The sequence below is a fragment of the Miscanthus floridulus genome, chromosome 1, assembly GCF_019320115.1.
Source record: "Miscanthus floridulus cultivar M001 chromosome 1, ASM1932011v1, whole genome shotgun sequence".
NCBI classification, from domain to species: domain Eukaryota; kingdom Viridiplantae; phylum Streptophyta; class Magnoliopsida; order Poales; family Poaceae; genus Miscanthus; species Miscanthus floridulus.
In genome coordinates, this window is record NC_089580.1 from 129,332,343 (window position 1) to 129,353,799 (window position 21,457).

The 21,457-nt window shown below is 46.2% G+C and overlaps 1 protein-coding gene across 1 annotated transcript; it reads left to right on the plus strand.

The window, feature by feature from the left end:
- The first annotated feature begins 982 nt into the window (after nt 1-982).
- On the plus strand, nt 983-2,130 carry LOC136493420 (chitinase 8-like). Its single transcript, XM_066489510.1, has 2 exons — nt 983-1,508; nt 1,616-2,130. Exons 1-2 carry the CDS (start codon nt 1,117-1,119, stop codon nt 1,980-1,982), a joined length of 759 nt encoding a protein of 252 aa, XP_066345607.1. The 5' UTR covers nt 983-1,116; the 3' UTR covers nt 1,983-2,130.
- Nucleotides 2,131-21,457: the final 19,327 nt, after the last annotated feature.

Here is a 21,457-nt window from a genome sequence, read left to right on the forward strand (position 1 = left end):
TGTTACAGGGTTCAGATATTTCACTCATGCATGACAATTTGTCCGCTGCGCAAGTATGATCACGACCACTATCCAATTAGACACTGTATATACCATTAAAAAAAAACCTCGAGTACATCCACAGGAACTCGATCTCTAGCCGCCGCTGGTCCACTCATGTCCTCCGAAACATGCGCAGCTCATCGCTGGAGATTCATTCAGTCATTAGCCACCGTGCTTTCTTAACTGCTTTGTTAATTCATTAATTAGAAGTACAAGTCTCTAAGCGTAACGAGTGCACGTGGCGATAAACACGAAGCACCGATTATTCACCTAGGCGACGGAGTCAAGATTGCCACAAGCCATGGAATTTACTCTAGAATAGAAGTTAGTGTAGTCAACTCTGTTAAAAAGAGGTTTCGTTTCTTGAGTTGGCATGTGAGCGGTGACCGGATGAGCTGCATTATTATCCAGAAACTGAAGGTTATCGTCATCCGCAGGCCACGGATAACTGGCGAAAATACTTTTTCTTACGATTACAGTCGGTAAACCGTGCAAGACGTACTGACCAAAACATGCATATACACACTGCATATAGGCGTAGAGATACATAACCAGGCCAGTGAGAACTCAATTAGCCGTCGGTCCAACACCATCCTCCGCGAGGAGCGCAATCACAAGAAATTCCTGCAGCACTGACCGTAAAGTCTTGGAGCGTATTAATTTCAGACGTTGTAGAAACCGTGTGTTCCATTTTGTTTTTTTTTTCCAGAAGAGGGAGATTTTGTGGTGGTGTACTAAAGCTAGCTAGACACCGCATGCACGCGTTTGACCGTAAAGTCTTGATCCAGAAGAGAAAAACGTTTGACTATCAAGGGATAAAACCGTCGCGTATACGCGTGGGCGTGGCGTGGCGAAATCTGAGCCATGCAATCTCGAGAACGGTAACGTACTTTCGCGTCCTTCCTCGGCCCTCGTGCGCGCCTATATATAGCGCTGCGAACCCAGCAGCTTAAGCCATCCACCCATTCCAGCAGCAGCGCGATCGAAGAACTGAGAGCGCAACAAGCAACTACGTGCAGACGTGCTGTGGCCACGGCCCGCAGCTGGTATAGAGGTAGCAATATAATAGCTAGCATGGCGAGGTTTGCGGTCGTGGCGTGCGCTGCCGCGGCGGCGGCGCTGCTGCTGGGCGTGGCGGCGGCGGACGTGGCGTCGATCATCACGCAGGACGTGTACAACCAAATGCTGCCCAACCGCGACAACCCGCTCTGCCCCGCCAACGGCTTCTACACCTACGACGCCTTCATCCAGGCCGCCAGCTCCTTCCCGGGGTTCGGCACCAGCGGCAGCACTTACGAGCTCAACAGGCGCGAGCTCGCCGCCTTCTTCGGCCAGACCTCCCACGAGACCACAGGTGGCACTAGAGGTGCTGCCGACCAGTTCCAGTGGGGTTACTGCTTCAAGGAGGAGATCAGCAAGGCGACCAGTCCTCCCTACTATGGACGGGGACCAATTCAACTGACAGGGTAAGCGAATATATATTGGCAACTCGACCTCGTTCATGTGTCTGATTTGCGTTCTCTTGCTTGCATCCATCGGCGACTCATCGACCTCGTTGCTTGCACGTACGCAGGCAGGTGAACTACCAGCAAGCCGGCGACGCGATAGGGCAGGACCTGGTGAGCAACCCGGACCTGGTGTCGTCGGACCCGGTGGTCTCCTTCAAGACGGCCATCTGGTTCTGGATGACGGCGCAGTCGCCCAAGCCGTCGTGCCACGACGTGATCCTGGGGAACTGGGCGCCGTCGGACGCCGACGCGGCGGCGGGGCGGGTGCCCGGCTACGGCGCCATCACCAACATCATCAACGGCGGGATCGAGTGCGGCGTGGGGCCCAACGACGCTAACGTCGACCGCATCGGGTACTACCAGCGCTACTGCGACATGTTCGGCGTCGGCTACGGCGACAACCTCGACTGCTACTCCCAGCAGCACTTCTGATCAACTGCTGTGTTGACGTAACTAGCTAGCTACGACTGTTTGTTGCAATATGATCTGTGTGTGATCGACGTGACCTACGAATAAGTGGCCTATTTACAATACAATAAAGCCTGATGATCCTGTTATTAAATCTACATCGTCACCTCGACATCTCTGTTTCTGATAATAGAAAACAGGTCATCGTGAACATGGAATTTTGGCAAGGGTAGACAACTGTCAAAATCTGTAGGCCTTATTCGAAGGTAGTCAGATTCACATTAATCCACGTATATCGGGATGGATTAGAGTGGAACTTAAACTAATTTTCACCCGAATCCACCTCAACACATGTCGATTAAGGTGAATTCAATAACATCAAGCAAAGGCCGTAAAAATTTTGGAGTCTTGTGCGGACGGAGCAGAGAATATATTATAATTTTAGCACACCATTAAAGAGGCAACAAAACGAATGCACCCAAAAGTCCTAAACAATGGTAGTCACAGGATGAAATGCACCTATCTGCAGTTTAAATTGAAATGACACAGTGGAATTTTAATCTCTCCAACCTCTACCACGGCACGGCCTAGCTCCCATCCTTGATGGCCTTATGCTCCTTTTGCACTACCGCTGAAATTGAAAAAGAAAAAGTCAACATTACCTCTCTCTCAACTTTTGTGAAAATCTGTTTTTTCTCCCTGAACTCTAAAACCGGGTAAACCACCTCCCTGAACTTTTAAAACCGTTTGTTTTACCTCCCTGACCGGTTATAAGTGGTTTTCAAAGGCGGTTTTGTCTTTTTCTTTTTTATTTATTTCGGTTGAATCTTTAAAAAATCATAGTAAATCATAGAAAAATTATAAAATGGAAAATCTAATTTTATTGGACTTCACATGAATAGATCTACACAGTGAATATATAATAAGGTATGCTTTAGTACAATTTTTTTTGTTGTATCTTCAGATCTATGTTTTTCTATAATTAATTCATAGCTGCAGTTTCTATGATCCAATTATGGTGAAATTTTTATGGTGGGCTAATTTTTGTATGCTTGAACTGTAGCAAAAATTTCATATTCATTGGATCATGTATAACTTAATTATAGATTTATAAATACTTTTTCGCAAGCATACACCTAAATAAATCTATAACTAAGTTATACATGATCCAATAAGTATGAAATTTTTACTACAGTTCAAACATACAATAATTAGCCAACCATAAAAATTTTACCACAATTGGACTATAGAAACTGCAGCTATGAATTAAATATAGAAAAGCTTAGATCTAAAGCTACAACAACAAAAAAATATATTGAAGCATACCATATTATATGTTCACTGTTTAGATCTACTCATGTGGAGTCCAACAAAATTCAATTTTTCATTTTATGATTTTTCTATGATTTACTATGTTTTTTCAAAGATTTAGCCGAAATAAATAAAAAATAAAAAGACAAAACCGCCTTTGAAAACCACTTATAACCCGCCAGGGAGGTAAAACGAATGGTTTAAAAAGTTCAGAGAGATGGTTTACCTGGTTTTAGAGTCAGGGAGGAAAAGCGGACTTTCGCAAAAGTTGAGAAAGATAACGTGGAGTTTTTCCAATTGAAAACGCCTTTCCTTGTATATATGCACGTTACCTCTAGTCCTAGGCCGGACTTCTACAAAGCTACTTGGGCCACCACCTCTCCTGCTATTTGTTTTCAATCTTCCTTTTCCCATAATGCTGATCTGGAATGGATTAATCGATACTATGTTTACAGATGAAATGAAAGCCACTGCTCTCGTTTTCGAGGTTTAATCACATTTTGAGAAAACTAAAATGGAATCATAAATCATGAATATGAAAATGATATTGACAATTTTAGCCATTTATCATTTGGTCAAACTACCGACTATCAAAATCATTCAAAGCCAAAAATGAAATGAAAAATTCGAATAAAATTGGAAGTAAGAACAAAGGAGAAAAGAAGTAGTGATCTCCTTCTCTCTCGGCAAGCTCCACCATCTCTGGCTACCTCCTATCAGGGTTACAGGGTTAGGATTTCGGTTTCTGGGGAGGCCTCCATTGCATGTGGCCTCAAAAGAGGAAAGGGCCAGGGAGCCAGCTAGACCGGTGGTGGTGGATCAAGATTGGAGGGGTGGCAAGTGAGGTGGTGGGGGACGGTTGGAAAGAGCTGGTGTCTAGGGCGAGTGTCTGTCGATGTTTTACCACCAGCAACCCGTCACGGGGTATCCGGGACGGTGATTTGTTCAGAGGGGTATCAGCATTTGCAGGAACTCGATGGTAAACGTAGGGAGACAATGATTTATACTGGTTCAGCACGCCGGAAAGTCACGGCGCCCTACGTCCAGTCTGGTGTGGATAGTATATTGCGCCCTACGCTATTTGTTGTGTTGCGAGGTATGTTTTGGTTGTGAATTCTGTCGGTTATGTGTGTGTTGATCTAGGGACCCCTGCCCTCCTTTATATAGTCCAGGAGAGGCAGGAGTCCTATTCAGTTATAAAGTAGAGATCCTAGTAGGATTACGTGTAACTAGTCCTAATAGGATTACATGTAGGGAATCCTAGTTGGACTAGGTCTTCTTCTCTCTTCTCCGTGGGAAACCCCATGGGTCCCGCATCGACAAGCCCCCGAGCATTTCATGGATGAGCTTCAGAAGCCTTCTTGTTTTTCTTGGTCTTCGTTGAGTTGTTGTAAATCCGTTCCAGGTTCTTCTGAAGTGAAACCTTGAGATGGTCTTCTTTGTCTTTTCTTCGACTGATGTGCACTTTTGGACAAAAGTGTACTCAGTGAGTGTAGCCCCCGAGCCTCTTGCTTGTTGGGACAAGAAGCCAGAGGGTCCCTTTAGTCTTCTTGGTTGCTCCAAGTTCTTTTTCGGTGGGTGCAATTTTTCGTAAAAATTGCACTCACTGAGTGTAGCCCCCGAGCCTCTTGCTTTTGCTTGCAAAAGTTGGAGGGTCCAGATTCTTGTCTTCAAAAAATTTTTGGGGTTATGTATCCCGCAGCCCCCGAGCCTTCTCCGAGTACTTTTCTTTAGAATAGAAATCGGATGAAGGGTCTTGATGTGTTGTCTTTGTTGTAGTCTTGAGTACTTGTATTCTTAGTCTTTCATCCTTGAATTCGAGCCCCCGGGCGTAGTTGAAGCGAATGCCGAGCCCCCGAGCTTAGTGTTTGACTAAGCCGTGATGCTCTTCCGAGTTGTTTTTTATTCATCCGGGTTGTTTCTAGACCTCTGGTTCTTGATGTACCTCTTCCAGATTGTTTGCACTTCGTTTAGATTTTTTCTGAACTTGTATGTACCTCGCCCGCATTGTTTTCTGATCAATCCGGGTTCTTTCTGAATTTGTCTTGGTACTTGCAGCACTGCTTCGGGGTTGTTTTCTGATCGATCCGGGTTCTTTCTAAGCGTTTGTCTTGGTTCTTGCCGCACCTTGTCGGGGTTCTTTTTTGATCAAACCAGGTTGTTTCTGGGCTAGCTCTTAGGAGCGTGTTTTTCCTGATCTCATGGTATAGATGTAGCTCCCCTTATCCGGGTTGTTTTCTGATCAATCCGGGTTCTTTCTGAATTTGTCTTGGTACTTGCAGCACCTCTTCGGGGTTGTTTTCTGATCGATCCGGGTTCTTTCTGAATTTGTCTTGGTACTTGCCGCACCTTGTCGGGGTTCTTTTTTTATCAAACCAGGTTGTTTTTGGACTAGCTCTCAGGAGCGTGTTTTTCCTAATCTCATGGTACAGATGTAGCTCCCCTGCATGTTAAACATAAAAATATGTTGTAAATGACATTCCGGCTATGAAGTCGGGAGCATGTCCCATATTTGAATAATCAATCAGGGGTGTGTCGATGTTTCACCACCGATAGCCTGCCACGGGGGTACCTGGGGCAGTATGTTCGGGCTTCGGCGTATGCCGAACTCGATGGTTTACGCAAGAGACAGCCGATTTATCCTGGTACAGGCCCTTGATCGTAGATCGAGTAATAACCTTACGTCCAGTCGGCCTTAGCCTTTGCGTTGGATTGATTATGATCTGCTCTGTTCTCCCGAGAGCCCTGCCCTCCTTTATATAGTCAGGAGGCCAGAGTCCTAGTCGGTTTACAATGAGATTTCCTAATAGGATTACCTAATAGTTCTACTACTAAGATTATATGGGAAGAATCCTAGTTGGACTAGATCTTCTCTCTCCCTTGCGGGGTATCCTGTGGGTCCCGCATCGACAAGCCCCCGAGCACTTCATGGTTGAGCTCTGAAAGTCTCGCTTTGCTCCTTCAAGTCTTGTTGAGTAGGAACAAAATGTCATCCGAGTGTTTTCTAGAGTGAAACCTTGTAGCGCTTCTTGGGATCTTTGGGTGGTGAGTGCTTTTTGAAGAAAAAGTGCATCCATCTGGTTGTAGCCCCCGAGCCTCTTGCTATTTGGAACAAGGAGCTGGAGGATCTTGTCTTGAAGTTGCTCTGATTGTTCGTTGAAATTTTATCAAAAAGAACTCGAACATGGCTTGTTCCGGGTTCTTTTTGTCGTAATGTCTTGAAGTGGTCTGCGTTGAGGAAGAAAAAGTGCACTTACTGAGTGTAGCCCCTGAGCCTCTTGCTATTTGGAACAAAAAGTTGGAGGGTCTTGATCCTTTATGTTGTTTGAAAATTTGTGTTCTGAAGTAGTCCCTGAGACTTGGATTATGTCATCATCCGAGTAGTTTTGCGGCATCTTTCCGAAGCGGCCCTTTAGTCTTGGATTAAACCATCATCCGAGTAGTTTCGCGGCAAGCAGCCTCCGAGCTTATGTCCGGTTCTTTTTGGGTGGGTGCAATTTTTCGTAAAAATTGCATTTACTGAGTGTAGCCCTCGAGCCTCTTGCTTTTGCTTGCAAAAGTTGGAGGGTCCAGATTCTTGTCTTCAAAAAATTCTGGGTTGCTTGCAAAAGTTGGAGGGTCCAGATTCTTGTCTTCAAAAAATTCTGGGGCTATGTATCCCGCAGCCCCGTGCTTTCTCCGAGTTCTTCTCTTTAGAAAAGAAGTCGGATGAAGAGTCTTGATGTGTCGTCGTTGTAGTCTTGAGTTTCTTGTATTCTTGGTCCTTTGTCTTTGGCTCCGAGCCTCCGAGAGTAGTTGAAAATGAAGGCCGAGCTCCCTAGCTCAGTGTTGATTAAGCTATGATGCTGGCCGAGCCCCCGAGCGTATATCCGTGTTATTTTGTTCAGGAAGAACTCGGATGCGTGGTTTTGGCGTATTCTTTGATAGTCTGCTGTTGTCAGATGTAGTTGTATGGTGGTGGTTGAGTGTAAATGCCTTTTGTTCACGGGTTGTACTGTGCTGGTATATTCTTCCAAATATGCCCGTCTTCGAGTACTGCTTCCTCTCGCCTGAGTCATCCATTATTGTGTCCTGTCTTTTCACTGTGTCCTTTGTTAGGCTTATTTCGTTGGTACTCCTAGTCCATGTGCGCCGATCCTTTGGTCTATAAATACTGTCCCGGAGTGCTTGTTTTCATTCATTGGATATTCTGTTGAAACCTTGGTGGTCATGAACATGGTAGTTTGTGAAGTAGAGCAGCCCCCGGGCATGTTTTGTAGTTCATGTGTGTCTTGTCGTAGCTGGAGGAAGTCTTGTGATAGGGATTAGAGGTAGGCTAATCCCGCGATAGCATTGTGCCAGGATGTATGTGGTGGTAGTTGGAGGAAGTCTTGTGATGTGGGCTTCGTTCCTTCATCCGACAGTTCTGGGTTGATCCTCGTCGCCTGTCTTGAGACCGTCCGGTGCAGATCAACACCATATCCAGCATCACATCGGTCTTGGGTAGACAGATGCCTGTCGGCCTTCTATGCTCCATGTTGCCCTGCCGTGCTGTCGATTTCTGCCTTGGATGCACTGCGTCCGTCCTTTGAAGAAAACAGTGTAACTAATGGCGGTTTGTCCTTCCGAGTAGCAATTTGGGACACGTAGTCGTTCCAGAGCCTAGTCGTGTCCGTGTTCCTCTTTGCTACTTTGCTTTTTGTGGTGCCGAGTTCATTGGGTCTTGTAAGATTTGTAATCTTCTATTTTTGAAGTCGCTTGTAATGTAACGAATCTTGTCTTCTGAGTTGTCTTTGACTTTTCTGTTGTGATCCCTGTCGTTCATGAGACTACCGAGTTCTTTCTTACATAACCGGGTTCTTTTGTTCCTCGTGAGGTAGCCCTTTCTTTCTTCTTTCTTTCTTCTAGGTTTGACGGGTTGTTCTTGTATCAATCTGATAACCCTGCCGTGGCGTTGGACGGATAAGTCTGAAATCTGCCCGTTGGTTTGTACCGTTGTGAGGATTCGTGCCCTTCGTCGTTTTAGCTACGTCGGTAAATGGACCGTTGCGTTCCCACATTGTGCTTTAACGGGCCTTGTGGGCCGTTTGTATCACTGAAAAATCTATTTAAAGACGTTTTATCTTCCTTTCCCTTGTCGCCCAGCTCTTGCCTTTAAACCCTAGCTCTCAGAAATCCACCGCCGTCATTGTCGCCATCACCCGAGCACTATCATTCTAGCTTCATCTTCCTTAGTGCCTTTTTTGCTTCTGCCAGTTCATGGGAAAGAAGAAAACCGCAAGCAAGTCTCAGGCGACCTTCGTGGATGAGGAGTCATCCCTGTCTTTGATTGAAAACCAGGAGTTCGTGGCCATGAGGGCAGCTCAGAAGGTTTGGCCGGCTCCAACAACAAGCGAAGACCAGCTGCGCGAGCTCATTAGCAACGGCTTGATCCAAAGCAAAGTCATCGCTGAATGGAGAGTTCCGGGCGAGCATCGGGTTCCGGCTCCGGGTCCTGGTGAGATTGTCCTTTTTGTTTCCTTTGTCCGCGCTGGACTTTGTCTTCCTGCTTCCGCCTTCCTTCATCAGTTTCTTGGTTATTTTAGGGTTAGTCTGAACCATCTAACCCCCAATGCCATTCTCCATCTTTCTGTTTTTGTTCACCTTTGTGAGGCCTTCCTTGGGATCCCTCCTTCTCTATCTCTTTTTCGCTTTTTCTTTCGTCTAAAACCTCAACCCCGCCGTGAAGAAACCAGCGCCCTCGGCGGTTGCGGGATTCAGTTTCGCCAGGGTCTCAAAATTAAGTTTTTTTATTATGACCTGGTCGATTCTGTCAAAGATTGGCGTGCCGAGTGGTTCTACGCTGCCAATTTGATCCCTTCTCTTGTCATTCACTCCGGATCTGGTCCTGTGGTGAATGACCGATGGGACAAGAAGCTTGAGTCACCTGCTGAGATTCAAGCGATCTAGCCACTCCTTGATAGGATTAGCATGCTGAAACAGTAGGATTTGACCGGCTTTGGTATTGTTTCAAGCTTCCTTCGTCGCCGGGTTCAGCCTTTGAAAGAGCGGGAACATCTCGGCTTTGAGTATTCTGGGGCCGAGGATCCTTCACGCATGGTCCCAGCTCTTGAGCTGACCGGTGAGGAGGTACTCGAGCGCCTCCAGAAGATGCTGAAAGGAGTGAGCGTCATTCCTCCTGCCGTCTCTGAGTTCTCGGCCATCAACCCGCCCCTAGCTGTGAGTTGTCTATCTTTTTTGTTTGAGTTCTTTATGTACTCTTGCTGCATCCGTTCTCGCTTAGCTTTTCCTTGTCTCGGTGTTTTATCTTTTTTCGCAGGAGCTTGGGCGGAACTTTGTCGATCCGATCCCCCTTGATGTTCTCCCTATCGTGGCGGAGACTGGGGATCGTCTAGCTGGTACTTCTGTAATTAGTAAGTCTCAAACCTTTACAGCCCTTCCTAGGGTTTCTTTCAAATTTGTTGATGTATATGAAGAATATGTTCCTCGTCTAGTCCCTCGCGGTCCTCGCAGTGTCCCGAAGAGGGGGCGAATGGACGGGTCTTCATCTGGCTTGCCTGTCTCCAAGAAGCCTCGCAAACCAAGTACTCCCTCAGGTACTCCAGTTGTTGCTAGCATGCTCTTAGGTGAGCACATTTAATACTCTTTGTTCTTTTATTTTCATGTTTCTCTCTTGAACCGAGTACTTTTCATCTCCTTTTCAGCAGGTGCTCTGGTTTCGTTGGCTGAGGAAGAAGAGGATGATGAAGTCCCCCTCATCATGCGGCGGTGAGTTGTTTTTCATATTCTTGTTGCATTGAATTTCTCCTTTTTGTTTTGAATTTTAGTCTTGAACTTTTTGAAGTAATCGGAGGTCGGGTGTGAGTTCTTCTGAGGCTCCCGCGCTGACTTCTTCTGTCCGGTGTCGAGTTCTTTGGTTGCCTCTGTCCCGAGCTGTACCGCTCCTCCGGTGCGGAGTTCTTCCACGGCTCCAGCCCTGGCTTCTTCCGCGGCTCCGTTGTCGGCTGTCCCGCTCCCGTCGCCGGGTGGCGGGGACGTCTTCGCCGTCGTGGTTCCCCCTGCGAGGCTTTCTCTTGGCTTCGCGAAGAAAAAAGTAGTCGGGTGAGTAGATTCTAGCTTTATCTTTTTGGCTTTTATCTTCCTTCCTCTGGTTCTTATTGGTGCTTCCTTTTATCACTTTTCAGTGTTTCGTCTTCTCTAATTTCTTCATCGACTTTTTCTCTGCCTCCTGCCGTGCCAACGAGTTTCGAGCCTCGAGACTCACAACATTTTGTTGATGAAGTCACCGCGGGGGCTTCAGAGCTACCTGGCGGAGTCGCGGACTTGGTCGCTCCGGAGGTAACTGTGGCCATCGCGCTGGGTCCTTCTGAGGGTTTGGCTCCGGCTTCCCTAGAGGTTGCTTTGGTCGTTCCTTCTTCACCCCAGCCGGCCTCTCCTTCCCCTTCTCTTGCCTCCGGTGGCCCCTCCTTTTCCGGTGACGTGGTGCAACAGTTCGATGCCACTCATCGGTTATCGGAGCTGACCGTAGCCTGGGGGAGCTTGTCAACCCTCGTGACTTCTTTTGGTGAAAAGCTCCAGGTAGGTTTTACTGCCACTCCTCTTTTTCATGCTTGTTTTTCTTCTATCCTTACGCCTTGTTTCTCTTTGCCTCTTTTTGCTCAGTCTTTTTCTCGTGATCATTCTGGCTTCTTTTTCTCATCTGAAAATGAGAGGAAGTTGTCTTCGGAGGTGGACGCTCTGAAAGCCGATCTTGACCTCCTCTAGGCTGAGTTGGAGACGGAGCGTCAAATGCACCAAAAGGAGGAGAAAGCCCTTCGCGCCCGGGTAGTGGAGATGGAGAAACAGAGAGATGCTGCGGTGGAGTCTGCGAAGAATGAATGCAAAGGTGCCATGGGTTCTGCCTGTTTCTTCTTGTATTTTGACTTCTTTTTCCGCTGACTTGTTCTTGGGTGTCCTATCTAGCTCTCCGAGTTGAGAAGCAGAAGCTCTCGGAGAGTATTGATGAAATGAGGGCCCTTGTCCATTCTAGTCATAATAGAGCTGAGGAGGTAATTACTCATGCTGAGGAAGAACTCACCCTTGCTAAGCTGATTAGGCGCGGAGCTGACAGAGATCTTGTGCAGGCCCAAAAAACTATTGAAGGCTTGTCCAGGAAGCTGGCGACGGCTACTGAGAATTGGAATGTTTTGTGGAAATCTTTTCGTTCAGTAGCCGATGTCCTCCGGACTCCAGCGGATGACGGGCAATCTTGGGCACAGTTCATTCCCTGGATTCCGACTCGTTTCCAAGAGTTCGCGAAGAGGTGTGCCCAAGTATGTACCAAGAATGTGCTGGCCCAGGTCCGGGTCCTTGCTCTAGAGGCGCCTCTCTCCAAGATAGCAGAAGAAGCTAAAAGCCAAGAATATCTTGACGCCGTTGAGAGGATGGAGTCTGAGGTCGAAGGTCTAGCCAGTAGGGTTGTAGACAGTCTAAATATTGACATTTCCCTTTCTGATGACAACGCCTGACTCGATTGAGCATCCCCTTGTAATATTACACTCCTTTTTAAATGAAGATTCTTTATTTTTGTTGATGTATTCTTTGCCTGGGTGCGGTTGAAGTTACTTGACTTGCTGAGTACTTTGTCCTATTCCCGTCTCTGCTCCGTAAAACAACTCTGTGCGTTATTCTGACGAGACCCCTCGATTTGTCGAGTACTTTTCTTTTCTTCCTCCTTTGTGATCCGTCAAGTGCTTTGTCCGTGCTATGACTTGTTAGATGTAGATCTTTGCGTTAACAACCTTTCACCTGCGCTATGTAAAACGACTCGGTATAGAATGTTGCCTCGACAAACTTCGGCATCCGAGTGCTTTCTTGAGTGGCGCTTGTGCTTTTCTGAGGAAAAAGTATTCCTATCTGGATGTAGCCCCCGAGCCTCTTGCTTTTCGGAACGAAGTGCCGGAGGGTCTTTTGAAGTTGAATTTCGGTCGACTCAGCCATTTTGCTTTTTGTTAGCTTTTAGCTACCCTCATCGGCGAGCTCAAGCGTTTTTTCAGCTATTTTGCTCTCGGCCGGGATGCTCAGGCATGTTTTCAGCCATTTTGCTTTTTTGTTTCAGGTGTTAGCTTTTAGCTACCCTCATCGGCGGGCTCAAACGTTTTTTTTCAGCTATTTTGCTCTCGGCCGGGATGCTCAGGCATGTTTTCAGCCATTTTGCTTTTTTGTTTCGGGTGTTAGCTTTTAGCTACCCTCATCGGCGGGCTCAAGCGTTTTTTAGCTATTTTGCTCTCGGCTGGGATGCTCAGGCATGTTTTCAGCCATTTTGCTTTTTTGTTTCAGGTGTTAGATTTTTAGCTACCCTCATCGGCGGGCTCAAGCGTTTTTTCAGCTATTTTGCTCTCGGTCGGGATGCTCAGGCATGTTTTCAGCCATTTTGCTTTTTTGTTTCGGGTGTTAGCTTTTAGCTACCCTCATCGGCGGGCTCAAGCGTTTTTTCAGCTATTTTGCTCTCGGCCGGGATGCTCAGGCATGTTTTCAGCCATTTTGCTTTTTGTTTCGGGTGTTAGCTTTTAGCTACCCTCATCGGCGGGCTCAAGCGTTTTTTCAGCTATTTTGCTCTCGGCCGGGATGCTCAGGCATGTTTTCAGCCATTTTGCTTTTTTGTTTCGGGTGTTAGCTTTTAGCTACCCTCATCGGCGGACTCAAGCGTTTTTTCAGCTATTTTGCTCTCGGCCGGGATGCTCAGGCATGTTTTCAGCCATTTTGCTTTTTTGTTTCGTAAAAACAACTCGTTGAAGGTCATGACAAGACATGCTGTGGATGAATGCCATCTTTATTGATCATGAGTATAAACTACTACATATGTTGTTGAAGAGTATTGCTTTTCGTCGATTGTGAACGTTGGTCCCTTGTGGCTTGCATATCTGTTTTTTCTTGAGTTGTTTCTATGCGTAGAATCTTCTTAACTGGCTGATGTGCCATGTATTGCTGACTTCTTTTCCATCTTCGGTTATTAACTTGTATGTGCCTGGTCCTGTGACTTTTGTGACAATGAAGGGACCTTCCCATGGACTGAGTAGCTTATGTCGTCCGTCAGTCTTCTGTATCCTTCTTAGTACTAAGTCTCCGACTTGTAGTGATCGAGGTTGGGTATTCTTGTTGTAATGCCGTCTTAAACCTTGTAGGTATCTGGCTGATTGGAGGGTAGCGTTTACTCTGATTTCTTCTGAGCTGTCGAGTTCTAATCTTCTTGTGTGTTCCGCTTCTCCTTCATCGTATTGCTCTATCTTTGGGGATGTCCAGATCAAGTCGGCGGGCAGTACGGCCTCTGGCCCGTAAACTAGGAAGAAAGGTGAGTAGCCTGTTGCTCTGCTTATTTGAGTTCGTAGTCCCCATACTACTTTTGGTAATTCTTCAATCCATTTGGACCCATAGTCCACTAGTTCTTCGTATAATCTTGGCTTTAATCCGGCTAGTATGAGTCCATTAGCCCTTTCTACTTGTCCGTTGGCTTCTGGATGTGCAACAGACGCATAGTCTATACTGAAACCATAGTCTTGTGCCCAGCCCTTGAATTCTGTAGCTGTGAAAGGGGAGCCTAGATCTATGATGATTCGATTGGGCATGCCGAAGCGGTGCATAATGTCTTGGATGAACTCGACTGCTTTGGTTGCGCTATACTTCGCGAGTGGTTTGTATTCAATCCACTTGGTGAATTTGTCGATTGCTACGAAGATGTACTCGAAGCCGCCTTTTGCTTTTTTCAGGGGTCCTACTTGATCTAGCCCCCAGCAGGAAAAAGGCCAAGCGGGTGGGATGCAGATAAGATTGTGAGCTGGTATGTGGGCTTGTCTTGCAAACATTTGGCAACCTTTGCATTTTTTGACAAGCTCTTCTGCGTCTTTCAAAGCGGCTGGCCAGTAGAATCTGGTGCGAAATGCTTTACCAACCAGTGTCCTTGAAGCGGCATGATTTCCACAGCAACCTGAGTGTATTTCATCTAGGATTTCTTTGCCTTCTTTAAATGAGACACATTTTAGTAGTACTCCTGATGATGCTGCTCTTCTGTAGAGTTTATCCCCTACTAGAATGTAGTTTTTGCTTCTGCGAACAACTTGAGTGGCCTCTGCTTTATCTGCTGGCAGTTTATTTTCTTTGATATAGTCAATGAAAACTTGGGTCCATGAAGTGTTGATTATCAAGATCTGAATGCCTTTAGCCTGAATTTCATGTGTTGTTTCACCGGGTTGTTTGATAGAGGGAACTGATAGCTCTTCTATGAATACGCCGGGTGGAACCTTTGCTCTGTCTGATCCGAGCTTGGCAAGGACATCTGCTGCAATGTTGGAATCGCGTAGGACGTGTAAAATTTCTAATCCTTGGAAATGTTTTTCAAGTTTCCGTATTTCAGCACAATAAGCACCCATGTTTTCTTTGGTGTAATCCCAATCTTTGTTGACTTGGTTGATGACCACTGCTGAATCGCCGTATACGAGTAATCTTTTTATTCCGAGGGTAATCGCCACTCGTAGCCCGTGGATGAGGGCTTCATATTCTGCTTCGTTATTTGTAGCTTGCCATAATATCTGAAGGACGTACTTGAGTTGTTTTCCTTCTGGAGAAATGAGGAGAACGCCTGCACCGGCCCCGCCTAGTTTGAGTGATCCGTCAAAGTACATCTTCCAGTGGTCAAGGATTGTATCTGATAAAGGCTGTTGAATCTCTGTCCATTCGGCCACGAAATCGGCGAGGGCTTGAGATTTGATTGCTTTCTGTGGGGTGAAATTGATGTCAAGAGCTCCAATTTCAACTGCCCACTTGGATATGTGCCCCGTGGCATCTTTATTGTGTAGGATGTCTCCGAGTGGAAAATCTGTCACTACGGTAATCTTGTGGCTTTCGAAATAGTGGCGAAGCTTCCGTGAGGTAATGAGTAGAGCATATAGTAGTTTTTGTACATGCGGGTACCGAATTTTGGATTCTGACAGTACTTCGCTGATGTAGTATACGAGACGTTGCACTTTATACACGCGCCCTTGTTCTTCTCTTTCTATGACTATTGCTGTGCTGATTACGGTAGGAGTTGCCGCGATATATAGCATCATATCTTCATCTTTCTTTGGAGGTGTCAGGGTAGGCGATGAAGTGAGGTATTCTTTAAGTTTTTTGAAAGCTTCGTCGGCCTCTATTGTCCACTCGAACTTGTCTGTCTTCTTTAGTAGTTTAAAGAAAGGTAACCCCTTTTCGCCGAGTCTTGATATGAAATGGTTGAGGGCCGCCATGCATCCTGTTAGTTTCTGCACATCTTTGACACTTCTAGGTGGGCCCATTTCTATTATAGCTCGAATTTGCTTGGTGCTAGCTTCGATCCCGCGCTGACTGACCAAAAATCCGAGTAGTTGTCCTGAGGGAACTCCAAATACATATTTATTTGGGTTCAATTTCCATCTCCATTTCTTCAAGTTTTCGAAGGTTTGCTTTAAATCTTCAATTAGAGTGTCTGGGTTCTTTGTTTTCACCACCACATCGTCCACGTATGCCTCCACATTTTCACCGATTTGATTCCCAAGGCAAGTCTGGATAGCTCTTTGGTACATGGCGCCAGCGTTCTTTAGTCCAAACGACATGGTCTTGTAGCAGTAGGCACCAAACGGGGTGATGAAAGATGTCTTGCTCTGGTCTTCTTCTTTTAGTGCGATCTGGTGATATCCTGAATAGCAATCGAGAAAAGATAATAGCGCAGATCCTGCTATCGAGTCAACTATCTGGTCAATGCGTGGTAGCCCAAACGGATCTTTTGGGCAATGTTTGTTGAGATCTGTGTAATCGACGCACATACGCCACTCGTCCGTGTTTTTCTTCTGTACAAGGACCGGGTTTGCTAGCCAATCTGGATGAAGGATCTCCTTGATGAATCCGGCTGCCATCAGTTTTGTTATTTCCTTTTTAATTGCTGCCTTCTTGTCGGGTGAGAATCGTCGTTGCCGTTGTTTTATAGGTTTGGAGCTTTTGTTAACATCAATTCTGTGCTCAGCCAACTCCCTTGGGACTCCTGGCATGTCGGCTGGCTTCCAAGCGAAGATATCTTTGTTGTCCCGAAGAAAGTTGGTGAGCGCGAGTTCCTATTTTGCCGAGAGGTGAGCACTGATAGTTGCTGTCTTGGAGGTATCGCCTATGCCTAAGTCGATTTGCTTGACGTCGGCTTCTTTTGGTGGTGCGATGATGCTGGGCTTTTTAGCCGGTATTTCTAATTCTTCTTGGCTTATTTCTGCAGCGATTGCGGCTATTTCTTTTCTTCCATTGTCGGCTTGCGCTTTAGCTACAATTTGGATCGCCTAAACGTCGTAGTCAAAAGCGCGCTTTAAATCGCTTCGAAGAGAAAGGATACCGTTCGGTCCTGGAATCTTAAGCAGTAAGTACGGATAATGTGGTATTGCCATGAATTTGGCCAGTGCTGGACGTCCGAGGATTGCATGATATGATGAATCGAAGTCGGCGACTTCAAATTTGATAAACTCTGTTCGGTAGTTTGAAGGAGTTCCAAAGGTAACAGGTAAAGTAATTTGTCCGAGTGGCATGGCTGCTTTGCCAGGTACTATTCCGTAAAAAGGTGTGCTTGTTGGCGTAATCATCCCGGCGAGTTGTAGTCCCATTTTCCTTAGAGTTTCTGAAAAGATGATGTTAAGTCCAGCTCCTCCATCGATTAGTACTTTGGTGACGGTCATACCAGCAATAGTTGGATCTAGAACCAGTGGATAATGGCCTGCGTTTCCCATGCTAGTCCATTGGTCTTCTCTGGTAAATTGGATAGGATACTGTGACCAATTGAGGTATCTTGGTGTAGCCGGTTCTGCTGTCATAATGGTCCGCAGTGTTAGTTTTTCTTGATGTTTGCTTCTGCAATCCGGAGCCCCTGAGAAAATCACTGCTACCGTTCCCCTGGGTTTTTGGAATCCTTTGTCCTCGTGGTTGTCTTCTTCTCTTTTCTGATTGTCCTCTTTGGTGTTTTCCTTACTATCTTTTCTTGTGTATCGATCATTGAAAGTGTAGCAATTTCTGATGGTGTGCCTCCCACTAGGGTGCAATGGGCAACGTATGTTTTCCATGTCATCATATCTTCTGGGTTTGGGAAACTTCTTTGATTTGTCGGCCATTGCCACAGTATTGTCTGGTCTACGTTTTCTTTCTTGATGTCTGCTATTTCGGTGATTTTGCTTGTCCGGGTTGTCTTGGTTGCTTCTGTCCGGGAACCTCTCTCGTGTTTTTTCTTCTGCAGTAATCATCTTTTCTACTGTACGTCTGAATTCTTCATTGTTTCTTGGATTTTCTTTGCAGAAGTCTTGAAATTGCCATCTAGCCATGATTCTGTGAGAGAAAGCTTCAATTACTTCTCGTTCGGTTATGTCATGCACTTGAGCTCGTAGTTCACCGAATCGTCGATAGTAGTTTCTAAGACTTTCACCTCCCTTTTGCTTGAGTCCTTTTAGTTCTGCATGAGTGATTGGGTGTGTAATGATTCCTGCGAAATTCTCACAAAATGCTCTTTGCAAATCCTCCCAATTTCTGATAGATCCTGGATTTAGTTTATCGAACCATTGGAGGGGCATGGCCTCTAGTGCCATGGGGAAGAAAAGGGTTTTGATATCGTCGTCTCCTCCGGCTAGTTCAATTGATTGTGAATATATTCTGAGCCATTGCTTTGGTTCAGTTTTGCCATCATACTTGGAGTGATTAGACGGTTTAAATTTGTGAGGTAATCGCACCAATGCGAGCCTGTTCGCGAAGCAGGGGAACCTGTCGTGTGCCTTGGTTTCTTTGAATTCAGATTCGGCGCCTTCCTCTGGCCAACTGTTGTTCTGATGGGAACAATCTTGCGAGGTTGTCTGGGTAGGTACCCTGCTCCTAGTCTTCCTTAGTTGTTCAAATCGGTGGCCTTGATTATGTTCCTTCCTACTTCCTCCGTCATGGCTTCCACCCGGCCCAAGTCTTTCGAAAGCGGATTTCCTTTGATTTTGATCTTCTTGCCGGTGGGTTGTTGATCTGGCGGGTAGTCTTGATCGAGCTTTCTCTTCATGCATTCTCGGGATTGTCGATCGGAGCAAGTCCTGGAGCTGTTCATACTTCTCACCAGGATGCAAAGTTGCTCCGAGTTCTTCTAATGCTTCTCGAATCTTATCGTAAGGCGTATTCGCCGTGCGTCTTCCTTCGACTTCTCGTTGCGATTTTCTTTTGTCGTACTCAGCCAATTCTGACTCGTATCTGATCCAAGCTTCCTTACGCTGCCTAGCACGGTGTTGGCGCCCTTGCTTCAACTTGTTTTTTCTTTCTCTAGCTTGTTTCTGACTATCTGTTTCTCCGTCGTAGCCCTGGGCAAAGGGTGATATGTTGGATTCTGATTCATCTGATGATCTGACATCGGGTGCTTCTGGGGGATTTAATGGTGACCGCGGTCGTCGAACCATGAGCACTTCTCGTGCATGAGTGGTTCTGTTATTGGCGTTAGTTTTCATGCTGTCGGAGTCGCTGATAACTTTAGTGGATGCCTCGGTGTCGTAGATCGAGTCTCCTTCTTGGTAAGGTAAAATAGTTGTTGTTGTTGTGCCGACTAGTTGGGTTCCGCTACCCTCAGGAACGGAATCCGGCCAGTGGATGATACAGTCCTGCGATGTTATCATTAGCACGAGACCCTCCTGAGCTCCTGTCAGTGGTATCCTAAATCTTGGATTGAAAAATCTTTCGACCTGTCCCTGATAGGATTTTGCCATGTTGTCGAGCCCAAATGGAAAAGAACTCGACTTCTTGAGAGAATTCTGGGGGTAATCCGAGTTGTTTTGGGTTGTGCTCTGGAATCATGCCAAAAAAGAACTCAGTTTCTTGAAAGCACTCGGATAAAACTTCGCCTTGGAGCTTGAATTCGAATCGGATACGAGTGGTCGTGAAATCCGATTTGACTCGGATACTATGAGCTGCGCGAATCTTCTGGTGAGCTGATCCGTTGTAGTTGTTGAAATAGGAACTTCTTTTAGATGATCTGGATCTTCGAGGAGATGGCTTTGAAGCTTGCCGTTGTTGTCTGCCTCGCAGATCCATGAGCCGAAGATGAAAGTTGATCCCGTCGGGAAAATTATGTTGTCGAGGTCCATCGAGCTCTCGGAAGCAAAGTCGCCGAAAGCCCCTACCTGGCGCACCAGCTGTCGATGTTTCACCACCGATAGCCTGCCACGGGGGTACCCGGGGCAGTATGTTCGGGCTTCGGCGTATGCCGAACTCGATGGTTTACGCAAGAGACAGCCGATTTATCCTGGTTCAGGCCCTCGATCGTAGATCGAGTAATAACCTTACGTCCAGTCGGCCTTAGCCTTTGCGTTGGATTGATTATGATCTGCTCTGTTCTCCCGAGAGCCCTGCCCTCCTTTATATAGCCAGGAGGCCAGAGTCCTAGTCGGTTTACAATGAGATTTCCTAATAGGATTACCTAATAGTTCTACTACTAAGATTATATGGGAAGAATCCTAGTTGGACTAGATCTTCTCTCTCCCTTGCGGGGTATCCTGTGGGTCCCGCATCGATAGGGCGGGCCCCGGCATCATAAAATGCATATACACTTTTTTCTCATCTTGCTCTTGCTAGGCCATGTAAATTCCATAGGTAGTGTCCTGTTATGTTTAAGCACTTGAATCTCTGGTGTATGGTTCAGAGGTTCATTGACGTGACCGTCCATGTGAGTAGACAAGCTTCACGGATTAAGGCATGTTCTACCTGAGGACTTTAGCGACCGTTAAGAGAAGACTTAGAGCACTATGTTTGCTCGCATGATGATTGTAGAGCACTATGTTTGCTCGCATGATGATTTTTTGTGTCTTCCCTTGCTAGGTCGGTTAATTTTCTGGGTAGTAGCCTGTTACGTTTAAGCACTTGAATCTCGCGTATGGTTCAGAGGTCCATTGACATGACCACCCGTATGGTTCAGAGGTTCTTTGACGTGACGATCCATATGGTTCAGAGGTTCATTGACGTGACCATCTATTCGAGAAAACAAGCTTCATGAATTAAGGCTTACTATCCGAGGAAATTAACAACCGTTAAGGGAAGATGATATGGCCACAGAGGTATACGAATAATATCCGGAATGTAAAAAATTAAAGCGTCACTTAGCTTGGTTCATGGCAGAGTTGTTGACCACCGCAGCCGGGTAGTCGATTGGTGCGCCGTTCAGCCTAGTAGCTGGTCACCGTAGTTGGATATCATATCCGAGTTGTTTGCGGAGGTCGTGTGTTCCTTTCGCTTAAATTGTTTCCAAGTACTCGGACTCCTCGGCCGATTAGTCAGTCTTGGCTTGCTTGCTATCTGGCTTGGACGACTTGTTTCTTGATTCGGCTTGCTTCTGTGTTGTGGTAGCAATCGGTCAGATGCTTGGTACTTGGCTGCTCGCGACTTGACAGCTTGCTTGTTGACGTAGTTGATTCAAGTACAAGATGATTCTCCCGTACGACCATATGTTGGCATAGTGACGGATCCAGACGTGATGCATGCATGGGCACTCGCATGTCTCTTGTATCTTGTATGTATGTGTATATATGCCTCAATATTTAATTGGCTTGCATGCTCATCTCTGATTAATGGTGTGGACTTCTTTCTTGCGTCATCAACATGTCATGGAGTTTGTAGAGCATGAATAATTTGCTTGCTTTTTTGCTGGATCCGTATTGTAGTCGGCTTGCTTGCTAGTTTGCTCGGTGCAATCGGACATGGTGCTTCTAGATCAAACTTTGGATATTGATGTGGCTGGATGTCGCAAACTGACATGGGGTCTGAATTTAAGAGTCTGAGTTATAATCGTGACTGCTTGATCTTGTCTCTTGTGTATGAGTATATACACATATATGTTGGCCTTGCTTGCTTCCTCATCCTTGTCGTGCTCCTCCGTTTGATTGGACTGGTGAAAATTTTCATGTACTTTCGTATCAGAGTAGAATTAGTATCCGAATTCGAGTAGACATCACCATGACTTCTTGCCGTAGTTGATGCTGACCGATCCTTCTTTGCCTTTGAGATGTATTGGACTCAGATGAATTGCGGTGCTGATTGACTTATTCTAGGGAAAGCTCTGACTTGCATGTTGCTTGATCGCCTGTAGTCTTCAGTGGCAGTGCTTGTTGACCGGCTGCTGGAGTTGGGATCCTGTGCGGATGTTATCGTCCATGTCGACGAGAGTTGTAGCGAGTTGTCGA

What these genes read in the sequence shown, in the direction of transcription:
- LOC136493420 (XM_066489510.1), top strand. Translation starts at nt 1,117, where the DNA reads ATGGCGAGGTTTGCGGTCGTGGCGTGCGCTGCCGCGGCGGCGGCGCTG. An exon ending in GGACCAATTCAACTGACAGG is followed by an intron (nt 1,509 to 1,615) that starts GTAAGCGAATAT and finishes GCACGTACGCAG; the next exon opens with GCAGGTGAACTACCAGCAAG.